Here is a 12,683-nt window from a genome sequence, read left to right on the forward strand (position 1 = left end):
TTAATAAAATCTTTGAGTATTTGAATGTATTCACCCTTTTTCAGAAGGCGACTTCTTATTTCTAACGAGGACATTTAACGAGGATGATGGCGGCGGGGCAGGTAGGTTCTCGTTTCCTTTGACAGTTTACCTACGGTCCACATTTAAAAAGGTCACATATTGTGGAAAAACCCAACTTTTCCAGCGCTTGTGCTGCACATACATTTGGGTCTCTGATGGTCCAACCAACACAACCTGTGAAATAAGACAACCCAGTCAGATTTTGCACACAGCCGGTATTCAGAAACTGTGCCTTTAAACGAGCCATTCAAATTTGCCTCTCCCTCTTTGACTTGTGCGTGTCCTTTTTTTGTTTTTAATTATTTTTCCCGACAATGTTTTACGCGGGAAATAGGATATGCAATTGCTGGATCTTAATTAATATTTGATCTGCAACTCCTACAGTAGTTTGACAGTTTGATCTGAATTTCCCCATGTCTCATTCAACGCTAGACACAGAAACAGCCCATGCCGAACAGAACTGAAACAGAGGGCTATTGAGACATGCTAGAATTCATTTAGGGGTATTTTCAGGGGGGGGGGGGGGAACTTTCAAAGAAATGTTTTGAGGACCTCAGAGACTTAAATTAACTTGTTCATATTGAATATAATATGTGACCTTTAAATTCCGCTAATGAGAAGGCCATCCACCATCAAATCCTCCTGTCAATTTTGCCCAGTTCTGACTGAATGCCCGACCGACACCCGGCCCGAGAAGGGGAACAGAAGCAGCGGCCGCGGCGATAGCTTTAGTTCTCACAAGTGAACTAAGAAATAACACGCTATAATACAGACGTGCTATAGAATAGCTGCTCTTCTAGTGAGGACACTTTATTGCTTGATCAGAAGTTGTTCTTTAGTGGTACGCCAGAGGAATCGGGAAAATAAAAAGGTAACCACAAACACTCTTGGAACAGTAACCTAACCTGAGGAGCTTGAGCTAGCCGCTGAACAGTAAGCTAACCTGAAGAGCTTGAGCTAGCCACTGAACAGTAAGCTAACCTGAGGAGCTTGAGCTAGCCGCTGAACAGTAAGCTAACCTGAAGAGCTTGAGCTAGCCGCTGAACAGTAAGCTAACCTGAAGAGCTTGAGCTAGCCACTGAACAGTAAGCTAACCTGAAGAGCTTGAGCTAGCCACTGAACAGTAAGCTAACCTGAAGAGCTTGAGCTAGCCGCTGAACAGTAAGCTAACCTGAAGAGCTTGAGCTAGCCGCTGAACAGTAAGCTAACCTGAAGAGCTTGAGCTAGCAGCTGAACAGTAAGCTATCCTGAAGAGCTTGAGCTAGCCACTGAACAGTAAGCTAACCTGAAGAGCTTGAGCTAGCCACTGAACAGTAAGCTAACCTGAAGAGCTTGAGCTAGCCGCTGAACAGTAAGCTAAGCTGAAGAGCTTGAGCTAGCCGCTGAACAGTAAGCTAACCTGAGGAGTTTGAGCTAGCCGCTTAAGTGGTCCAGTTTCTTTCCCACCCTGGATCCGTTCACCCAAACGGAGTGAATTGGGTCTCATCCTCAAGACGTCAGGCTCACTAAAAACACGCCAGTGCTCTCGTCATACGGGGGGACCCGACCTGAGGAAGACATGTGGCCCATTTTGGGTACCGAGCCACTGTAGAGAATCCAAGTGCCTGCTTTAAGTATATCGATGCTGGTTTGGAGGAAGTCCTTGAGAAAAGATTGGGTCAAGTAGGTTATGTGTAGAAAAACAACTAAATAGTAGATCACAGCATTTAACGAGGGTCTGCCTTGGCAGCTGGTGGGTTTGGAGTTTGATCTTGAGATTCAGTCAGATCAAACACCACTGCTAGCAAAAGAAAAAAGAAAATCTCCAAAACAGTCAACCGTCTAGGAACTGAGGCAAGAGCTGACGTCAACATCGATGTCCGCCTTTGCTTTTCTGAAAGTATAAAACAGGTTTCCAGGGTCCTAAAACTCACCATATATAGAGGACCATATAAAGTCACAATTGCATTAAGAAAAAAATAATCTTGAGTTAAGGAGGACTTCACACGACAGTAGTGATAGATTGAGTTTACAACACAGAACTAGACCAAATAGAGAAGACCATTCCTTCCTTCCTCGGGTTCCAGCAGGGTTCACGTTCAAGCCTGGTGGCAGATTCACTGGAAATGCTCGTTTTCTTTCTTTCTTTCTTTCTTCCTCTGGACCAATCAGAATGAAGCAGATTTTAAAAGCTAGCCCTCTCATTGGTCCAGTCCGATTATGTGGATTTCACTCAGAACACAGAACTAAAATAAGTAGATTGAGCACTTGTGCTGAAACCCGCCGCGTTCTCACTGGTTGGAGACGGTCCTCCTCGTACCGGCTCTGTGGTTTACAGGGACCCCCGGGGTCACAGGTCAGGTCAAAGGTCAGGTCTGGTCGCTTTAGTTCTAGCTGCAGGCTAGGTCTACATTTTAACTGTATGGATGTATTATTTTCCTGGGAATCGATCAAAATACTTCTTTGTTTTAAGAGAATCTGATGCGGAGCTAAGCCCCTTACCGAGCCATGGGGGGTAGGTTTCCAAAATACTTCCTTTTAAAAAGAACAATCTTGGTTCCATTTTAAGCACGAACCTGAAACTTAACTTTTTGGTTAATCAGCCACAGTAGCAAGTGGACTCAAAAATATCCCCAGCCGATTTAACGTATTAGCAGCCAAATCAGTTGTTAGATTTGAAAAAAAAAACAATGAACACGCCGGTTTGTGTACCATCCAAGTGTCCAGTAGAAGTCAGATAAAACTCTACTCGCTTTCGTCTGGTGGTAGTTTCAAGTCCTGATTATAAGCCAATGGTGGAAAAAAAAACGGTCAGCTCACTGCCAATATGCTTTTGTGAAAGCTGAAGTCGAAGGTGCGTTCGATTTACACCCTGGAGCGTTTCTGAGGAGGGAAGACCTGATCCGACAGACCCAGCTTATTGAGCTCCGCGTTGAAGAAGTTCTGGAGGCGCTGGCCGGCTTTAGCCTCGTTGGTGTGACGGGGGTTATACTGGAGACAGTTGGAGAACATCAGCTCCACGTCCTCTATGTACTCGGCTGTAGGAGAGAGAGGAGAGAGACGGAGACAAGAGAGGAGAAAGAGAGGAAAGAGAAGGGGAGAGCGAAAAAGGGAGCGGAGAGAGAAGGAAAGAGAGGAGAGAGACAAGGGAAGAGAGAAGGAGGGGAGAGAGACGGAGACAAGAGGAGAAAGAGGAAAGAGAAGGGGAGAGGAAAGGAGAGCAAGACAGGTATGTTATGCACGTTAATTAAGCTATGCACATTTAGCTGGCTAACGTTAAGATGTTGTTTCAACAAATGGATTCACAAAATGGATTTCCATCCAGTAAGTAGGTACTACTACTATTTTTTTTTATCTACTTTTTCTCCCATTTTCTATTTTTCTCCCATCCCAATTTCATATCGTCCAATTCTACCCTCCCCTGTCTCGAACGCCGTTAGGCCATGCCTCCCACAAGCCGGCTGCAATGTGGACGAAGCCTTACATCACGTGTCCCCTCCGGTACTCGAGGAGGCAGCCGTAGCATCTTTTCACCTGCACGATCTCTCAGCGGCGAGGGTCTGCGTGGGAGGGACACGCCGCCCCCGTCGCTTCCTGATTCTGCTGCGCAGGCGCACCAACCGACCTGTAGGAGTCGCTGTCCACAACGTCTGATCCCCACCCATCAGCTTTCCCACCCCTAACACTGCCAATTGTGTTAGTATGAACGACCAGCCAAGCTGATAGCAATGCGGAGAGCTGGGCTCGAACCCAGCGTCTCCTGCATTGGTGGCGAGCGCCTTTCCCACTACACCACCTAGCCGCCGAAGTCTAAAAATTATTTAGGAGCACATTTTTTTGCATGATTAAAAACGATGGTTCGAACGTCCGTTCGAAAAACCCTGGCGAACGTTAGAATCCTAAAAACAGGCTTCGGGGACAGCTCTGCAACACTCCTCCTCACCTGAGGTCTTGTATTCACAGTTGTTGACCTTCTCTCTGATGGTGCTCAGTGCAATGGGCTTCTTGATGATGTCATAGTAATCTGGGACCTGCGGAGACGGGAGACATTACAACAGCGTTACAATAAGGAGCAGCGACGACCGCTGGAAACGGTGAAGTGGTTAGTAATGGGTGAGGAAAAGAGAGGAGGAAGGAAGGAGAGAGGAAGGGAGGGAAGGAGAGAGGAAGGGAGGGAGAGGAATGGAGGGAAGGAGAGGAAGGGAGGGAAGGAGAGATGAAGGGAGGGAAGGAGAGAGGAAGGGAGGGAAGGAGAGAGGAAGGGAGGGAAGGAGAGATGAAGGGAAGGAGAGAGGAAGGGAGGGAAGGAGAGAGGAAGGGAGGGAAGGAGAGAGAGGAATGGAGGAAAGGAGAGGAAGGGAGGGAAGGAGAGGGGAAGGGAGGGAGAGGAATGGAGGGAAGGACAGGAAGGGAGGGAAGGAGAGAGGAAGGGAGGGAAGGAGAGATGAAGGGAAGGAGAGGAAGGGAGGGAAGGAGAGATGAAGGGAGGGAAGGAGAGAGGAAGGGAGGGAAGGAGAGAGGAAGGAGAGATGAAGGGAAGGAGAGAGGAAGGGAGGGAAGGAGAGAGGAAGGGGGGGAAGGAGAGAGGAAGGGGGGAGGAGAGAGGAAGGGAGGGAAGGAGAGAGGAAGGGGGGAGGAGAGATGAAGGGAAGGAGAGGAAGGGAGGGAAGGAGAGATGAAGGGAGGGAAGGAGAGAGGAAGGGAGGGAAGGAAAAAAAAAGGAGAGAGGAAGGGAAGGAGAGAGGAAGGGAAGGAGAGAGGAAGGGAGGGAAGGAGAGAGGAAGGGAGGGAAGGAGAGAGGAAGGGGGGGAGGAGAGATGAAGGGAGGGAAGGAGAGAGGAAGGGGGGGAAGGAGAGAGGAAGGGAAGGAGAGGAAGGGAGGGAAGGAGAGAGGAAGGGGGGGGAGGAGAGAGGAAGGGAGGGAAGGAGAGAGGAAGGGAGGGAAGGAGAGATGAAGGGGGGGAAGGAGAGAGGAATGGACAAGATCAAGTCGTGAACTTGAGCTCTAGCCACTTAGATAGACAGATACTTTATTAATCCCCTTGGGGAAATTCGGTGACATACACATACTTGATTGTCATGATAATTTCATACCATAACTTTTCTTTAGTCCTAATAGAATAGAATAGAAATACTTTAATCATCCGAGGGAAATTTGCCACTACAAATCTCTCACAGTAAACATTTAGGTAGACAAAACAAATCACGAATAAGAATAACAAAAAATTGCCTAAGAATAAAGAATAAAATAAGCCTAAGAATAAAATAATAATAATAAAATAAAATAAAATAAAATACGGCCCTGGGCTGGATTCACATTTCCTATGTAATGTATGTACATTCTAATATAGATATACAGTAGAAATACAGAGATAGATCTACATTAAGTGTACTGTAAGTGTAATATTGACAATATTGTTTTGCCGTCTAGACTTCTACTGATCTGGGATTCAGGTCGTTGACCCAGTTTCATGAAAGTCACATGACCTCGTCTCCACTAGCCAGTGTTCAGCAGTGCTGTGGCCTTGTCTCCACTAGCCAGCGTTCAGCAGTGCTGTGGCCTCGTCTCCACTAGCCAGTGTTCAGCAGTGCTGTGGCCTTGTCTCCACTAGCCAGTGTTCAGCAGTGCTGTGGCCTCGTCTCCACTAGCCAGCGTTCAGCAGTGCTGTGGCCTCGTCTCCACTAGCCAGTGTTCAGCAGTGCTGTGGCCTTGTCTCCACTAGCCAGTGTTCAGCAGTGCTGTGGCCTTGTCTCCACTAGCCAGTGTTCAGCAGTGCTGTGGCCTTGTCTCCACTAGCCAGTGTTCAGCAGTGCTGTGGCCTTGTCTCCACTAGCCAGTGTTCAGCAGTGCTGTGGCCTTGTCTCCACTAGCCAGTGTTCAGCAGTGCTGCTGCCTCGTCTCCACTAGCCAGTGTTCAGCAGTGCTGTGGCCTTGTCTCCACTAGCCAGTGTTCAGCAGTGCTGTGGCCTTGTCTCCACTAGCCAGCGTTCAGCAGTGCTGTGGCCTTGTCTCCACTAGCCAGCGTTCAGCAGTGCTGTGGCCTTGTCTCCACTAGCCAGTGTTCAGCAGTGCTGTGGCCTCGTCTCCACTAGCCAGCGTTCAGCAGTGCTGTGGCCTCGTCTCCACTAGCCAGTGTTCAGCAGTGCTGCGGCCTCGTCTCCACTAGCCAGTGTTCAGCAGTGCTGTGGCCTTGTCTCCACTAGCCAGTGTTCAGCAGTGCTGTGGCCTTGTCTCCACTAGCCAGTGTTCAGCAGTGCTGTGGCCTTGTCTCCACTAGCCAGTGTTCAGCAGTGCTGTGGCCTTGTCTCCACTAGCCAGCGTTCAGCAGTGCTGTGGCCTTGTCTCCACTAGCCAGCGTTCAGCAGTGCTGTGGCCTTGTCTCCACTAGCCAGTGTTCAGCAGTGCTGTGGCCTTGTCTCCACTAGCCAGCGTTCAGCAGTGCTGTGGCCTCGTCTCCACTAGCCAGCGTTCAGCAGTGCTGTGGCCTCGTCTCCACTAGCCAGTGTTCAGCAGTGCTGTGGCCTCGTCTCCACTAGCCAGTGTTCAGCAGTGCTGTGGCCTTGTCTCCACTAGCCAGTGTTCAGCAGTGCTGTGGCCTTGTCTCCACTAGCCAGTGTTCAGCAGTGCTGTGGCCTTGTCTCCACTAGCCAGTGTTCAGCAGTGCTGTGGCCTCGTCTCCACTAGCCAGCGTTCAGCAGTGCTGTGGCCTTGTCTCCACTAGCCAGCGTTCAGCAGTGCTGTGGCCTTGTCTCCACTAGCCAGCGTTCAGCAGTGCTGTGGCCTTGTCTCCACTAGCCAGCGTTCAGCAGTGCTGTGGCCTTGTCTCCACTAGCCAGTGTTCAGCAGTGCTGTGGCCTTGTCTCCACTAGCCAGCGTTCAGCAGTGCTGTGGCCTTGTCTCCACTAGCCAGCGTTCAGCAGTGCTGTGGCCTCGTCTCCACTAGCCAGCGTTCAGCAGTGCTGTGGCCTCGTCTCCACTAGCCAGCGTTCAGCAGTGCTGTGGCCTCGTCTCCACTAGCCAGCGTTCAGCAGTGCTGTGGCCTTGTCTCCACTAGCCAGCGTTCAGCAGTGCTGTGGCCTCGTCTCCACTAGCCAGTGTTCAGCAGTGCTGTGGCCTTGTCTCCACTAGCCAGTGTTCAGCAGTGCTGTGGCCTCGTCTCCACTAGCCAGCGTTCAGCAGTGCTGTGGCCTTGTCTCCACTAGCCAGCGTTCAGCAGTGCTGTGGCCTTGTCTCCACTAGCCAGCGTTCAGCAGTGTGTGGCCTTGTCTCCACTAGCCAGCGTTCAGCAGTGCTGTGGCCTTGTCTCCACTAGCCAGTGTTCAGCAGTGCTGTGGCCTTGTCTCCACTAGCCAGCGTTCAGCAGTGCTGTGGCCTTGTCTCCACTAGCCAGCGTTCAGCAGTGCTGTGGCCTCGTCTCCACTAGCCAGTGTTCAGCAGTGCTGTGGCCTCGTCTCCACTAGCCAGTGTTCAGCAGTGCTGTGGCCTTGTCTCCACTAGCCAGTGTTCAGCAGTGCTGTGGCCTTGTCTCCACTAGCCAGCGTTCAGCAGTGCTGTGGCCTTGTCTCCACTAGCCAGCGTTCAGCAGTGCTGTGGCCTTGTCTCCACTAGCCAGTGTTCAGCAGTGCTGTGGCCTCGTCTCCACTAGCCAGTGTTCAGCAGTGCTGTGGCCTCGTCTCCACTAGCCAGTGTTCAGCAGTGCTGTGGCCTTGTCTCCACTAGCCAGTGTTCAGCAGTGCTGTGGCCTTGTCTCCACTAGCCAGTGTTCAGCAGTGCTGTGGCCTTGTCTCCACTAGCCAGTGTTCAGCAGTGCTGTGGCCTTGTCTCCACTAGCCAGCGTTCAGCAGTGCTGTGGCCTTGTCTCCACTAGCCAGCGTTCAGCAGTGCTGTGGCCTCGTCTCCACTAGCCAGTGTTCAGCAGTGCTGTGGCCTCGTCTCCACTAGCCAGCGTTCAGCAGTGCTGTGGCCTCGTCTCCACTAGCCAGCGTTCAGCAGTGCTGTGGCCTTGTCTCCACTAGCCAGTGTTCAGCAGTGCTGTGGCCTTGTCTCCACTAGCCAGTGTTCAGCAGTGCTGTGGCCTTGTCTCCACTAGCCAGTGTTCAGCAGTGCTGTGGCCTTGTCTCCACTAGCCAGTGTTCAGCAGTGCTGTGACCTTGTCTCCACTAGCCAGTGTTCAGCAGTGCTGTGGCCCGTCTGGCACGCAGTGAGAATCTCCATGGTCTTTAATTAGAACCTGGCTGGACGCTGGCTGAGACTGACACCTTTCACACCTGGACCTGGCTGGGACTGTTGGACCATCATGGTTTAGCTTGTGGACCACAGTTGTTGGTGTTGGTGGATTTTTAACTGGAGAGTTTACAAGAAATGCACAGCTACCATGCTACAGCTAGACCATGGCTAGCCCCAGCCAGGCTGAACATAGCTAATGGAGACACAACCCCAACCATACCATACCATGCTAGACCATGGCTAGCCACAACCGGGCTGCGTGTATCACTTCCGCAACGGATTTAGGTTTCCGAGTTCGCCTGATTGGCCACGACGGCCACGTGACACGCCGTGGCACGCCCCCGCGGCAGCGGAAGACTCGGCAGGCTTGCCGCTGCACCCTGCTGTGGTGAGACGCTGGAGTTCACTTCCCCTTTCACATCGCGCCACGCTTATGCTGTCTAGCACAGTCTCTAACAGTAACAGTAAGAACTGAAGCATTTTGGATAAAAGTATTCTGTACTTCTGTATGACAACAATGTATGCCTTTCAAATGTTAAATGATAAATGATTAAATGATACACTGAAATCTACGCTCTCTCATCCTGCTTTCCACAACGCGACAATATTATTAAACAGCAGCTCTGTCATTGAAGTGGGAAAAGTGAGCATTAAACAGCAGCTCTGTCATTGAAGTGGGAAAAGTGAGCATTAAACAGCAGCTCTGTCATTGAAGTGGGAAAAGTGAGCATTAAACAGCAGCTCTGTCATTGAAGTGGGAAAAGTGATTAAACAGCAGCGCGTCTGCACTCAGAAGATGGCGCAACAATATTGCTCTGGCGTTGAAGTGGGAAAGCGGCAGTGAAGTCCGTGCAACACACAGGCAGCGGCAGAGGCAGAGAGGCGTGTATAGCGGTGTGGGTCACGCGGCCAATCAGGCCAACCCGGAAACCGAAATCAGACTAAATCCGTTGCGGAAGTGATACACGCAGCCGGGCTGAACATAGCTAATGGAGACACAAACCCAACCATTACCATACCATGCTAGACCATGCTAGACCATGCTAGACCCCGCCAGGCTGAACATAGCTAATCAGAACCACCAAGCGGGTATCGAGAGAGATAGAATCTATTAATCTAGTTTCTTATCCCTCTAAAGACTTTCAATTTGTTTCATGCTGTACGAGAACCTTTGTTTATGCAAAATAAACATCCTCCTTTCTGATATGAGACGACGATTCCAGTACCTTTTTGTCCGGATGCATTAACGGGGTGAAACAGTGTTACAGTCAGTGCGTGGGAGGACAGAATTCCACCGAACGTTTGCCTCAACAACAACAAATAAACACAACGCAGACACTTCCCGGAAGGTGATACCGATCAACAAGGAGGCTTAACACCGATTTCTATCACAACCAACCATACCATGCTAGACCATGGCTAGCTCCAGCCAGGCTGAACATAGCTAATGGAGACATAAGGCATAACTCATGTCTCTCCAATGTCAGAGAGAACATGTCTGAATGTTTACTACTGTGTGTGTGTGCGCGCGCACATACCTGTATCTTAGTCACTAGCTTCATGAAGGGCCAGCTGTCTTGATGTCTGACCAGTTCGACGGTCAGCAGCTCGCAGGCCGACAGCTCGTGGACGCCGTGGTTACGGCCGGAGCTTCGTCGGCTTGACGATGAAGAGGAGGAGGGGGAGGAGGAGGGAGTCAGGACGGGCTTGGAGGGCTTCGGGGACGGAGTGACTTCTGTTGGGAGGGAGGAAAGGAGGAGTTAGATGGTGAGTGGTGACTCGTTACGTCCAAAAGTCTACAGAATGTCTTCCAACATGGCTGCCTCTAACCACTGGTTGCCTCTTCCAAAGAAAATGCCAACTTTCTGTGCAGTGGGATAGAGCAGTTAAACACGGGGAAAGCATGATATTACCGTTCTACTGTGACTTGATTACAAGATCCAGTAATTAGACACCAAAATTATTGAATGTCCGTTGATACATTTCTCCGTTATCGACACCTAGCAACTGTTGTTTTGCACACAGCAACCGCGGTCTCTTCCAACATGGAGGAGCTCGCCACTGGAGGAGCTCCCAGTGTAAATTCACATGAATCAACTCAATTGGGGGGGGGGGGGCGACAGTGGCTCGGGAGATAGAGCAGTCGTCTGGCAATCCGGAGGTTCCCGGTCCGATTCCTCCTCCCGGGCAGCGTGTCGATGTGTCCCTGAGCAAGACACTTAACCCCTAATTGCTCCCGATGAGCAGGTTGGCACCTTGCATGGTTGCCTCCGCCGTCGGTGTGTGAGTGTGTCGAGTAAACGTGTGAGTGAATGGGTAAATGTGAGTAACAAATTGTAAAGCGCTTTTGGATAAAAGCGCTATATAAAAAAACAGCCATCATTTACCATTCAATTAAATGTTTTTAATTCATAAACACGTGTTATTCACCTGTCAGGGGCCTCTTCTTCAGCGCGGGCGAGGCGTCGGCACTCTTCAGCGCGGGCGAGGCTTTGCCACTCTTCTTCAGCGCGGGCGAGGCGTCGGCCCTCTTCTTCAGCGCTGGCGAGGCGTCGGCACTCTTCAGCGCGGGCGAGGCTTTGCCACTCTTCTTCAGCGCGGGCGAGGCGTCGGCCCTCTTCTTCAGCGCGGGCGAGGCGTTGGCGCTCTTGCTGGTGCTCGATGTCGCCAGGACCTCGTGGCTCAGACGGGAGCTGACGCGGCTCCCGGGGCGGGGAGGGGGTTTGCCGTTGGACACCGGAGTTGGTTTGGACGATGAGGTTGGTTTGGACGATGAGGTTGGTTTGGACGATGTGGGTGTCGCTTTCTTGCCCGAGGAAGACCTGTGAAATCGGTTAAATAAATTAATGTTTTTAATAAGGCATATGATTTTCCCTCATTACATCACCGTCATGAATAATGCAATAATCAACATGAATCCTACTTTAACACTTTGATTGCCAGCGTGGCGTATTTATCGTTGGATGCCACCACCCACTTCAATGATAGCGCTCTAAACACATAATCTGTCTTAAATTATGGCTGTGTCTAATCTGCCCGTCGTTTATCAATGACTTGTTTGCAGTCAACATTGTCGAGACGGATTTTTTTTTTTTTTATCGGTTAATTTCCGTTTTATAGCATTTTGAAAAGCCCTTTTCGGTACTTTAGTCTCTAAAAATGTCATCTCAAGTGTAAAAGATTTGTCCAAACTTCAAATGATTTATTATAATTTTTTATTTTGAACAATTTGTTAATATATATATAATATTGCAGCGAGCATTGTCTGCATCTAGCTTTGTAAAGTGTAACCACACTTGCGACCGTTGAGATATTGAGCATACATGTTTTAAATGTGCAACCCTAGTTTCACCTAGTGGTATGAGACGTATTCGTCGTATGGCTGGATGTACGGAACCACGGCGTCCGTACCGTGAAGTCACGGGACGAATACACGTACCACTACACCCCTATTGAATACAGCAGCTGTTGTGAGCTGGATGTTTCAGGACAGGTATGAGAGAACACAGATATGGTAGATCTATAGATATAATAATAATAAATAAATAATTAATTTAATTTATATAGCGCTTCTCAATAACCCGAAGTCGCTGACAGTAGTCGGGAGCAGGAGTACAAACAAAGAAACGAAAGCAAAGAAACAAAAACAAAAACAACAAAGAAAGCAAAGAAACAAAAACAAAGGGATCATGAGACCATGGGGGGAACAGGGGAGACAGCCTGATAGCACAAAACAGACTGGAGACAGACATCAATCAGGTTGGAGGGGAGGGGGGGGTTGAAGGCAAGGGAGAACAGGTGGGTTTTGAGGCGAGCTTTGAAGGTGGAGAGTGTAGGGGAGTCTCTGATGGACTGGGGGAGGGAGTTCCAGAGTCGGGGTGCAGTGCGAGAGAAGGCCCGATCACCAAAGTTTTTATGGCTGCATACAGTGGTTGTTTTGTAGTTTCTAAGGCTGGGAGAGGAGAATGAAAGGACAATGGCGGACGCCTGAGGACACTGGGAAATAATGAGGACTCTGGCCTTGAGGAGGGAGGGAAGGAGAGAGTGAAGGAGGGGAAGGAGAGAGGGAGGGAGGGAGGGAGGGGGAGAAGAGAGGGAGGGAGAGGGAGGGAAGGAGAGGGGAGGAGGGAGATGGAGATGTTTCCTTCCTCTGGTTTACCTGATCTTTTATTCCAAATCTGAAAAATACCGACTGTATGCAAGTTGTGTGCACAGGAGACAGATATAAACCTATGATGCTGTTGGAATTAGTTGTAATTCATAGTATTCTCATGAAGTGTCAAACATTTCCTACCAAATACGGCACAATGCCATAAACACTCGTCAGTATCGCCTGGCTTACAGTCACCCGTTTGCCTAACCACGATGCCTGCGATGATAGATCACTGTGGATAGTAGAAGAATAGGATTACGTTGA

General features: G+C 49.9%; 1 protein-coding gene across 1 annotated transcript in view; it reads right to left on the bottom strand.

The window, feature by feature from the left end:
• Positions 1–1,314: 1,314 nt before the first annotated feature.
• The window catches only part of baz1a (bromodomain adjacent to zinc finger domain, 1A), an 81,932-nt gene continuing 70,563 nt past the window's right edge, over positions 1,315–12,683 (bottom strand). The window contains exons 29-32 of the mRNA XM_084308633.1: positions 10,697–11,088; positions 9,805–10,001; positions 3,983–4,070; positions 1,315–3,077 (exon numbers count right to left, since the gene is read on the bottom strand). Of these exons, the coding sequence (XP_084164759.1) occupies positions 2,905–3,077; positions 3,983–4,070; positions 9,805–10,001; positions 10,697–11,088 (850 nt within the window). The 3' untranslated portion in view covers positions 1,315–2,904. The remainder of the gene's footprint in view (positions 3,078–3,982; positions 4,071–9,804; positions 10,002–10,696; positions 11,089–12,683) is intronic.

Source organism: Notolepis coatsorum (assembly GCF_963971535.1).
Source record: "Notolepis coatsorum genome assembly, chromosome: 2".
NCBI lineage: Eukaryota > Metazoa > Chordata > Actinopteri > Aulopiformes > Paralepididae > Notolepis > Notolepis coatsorum.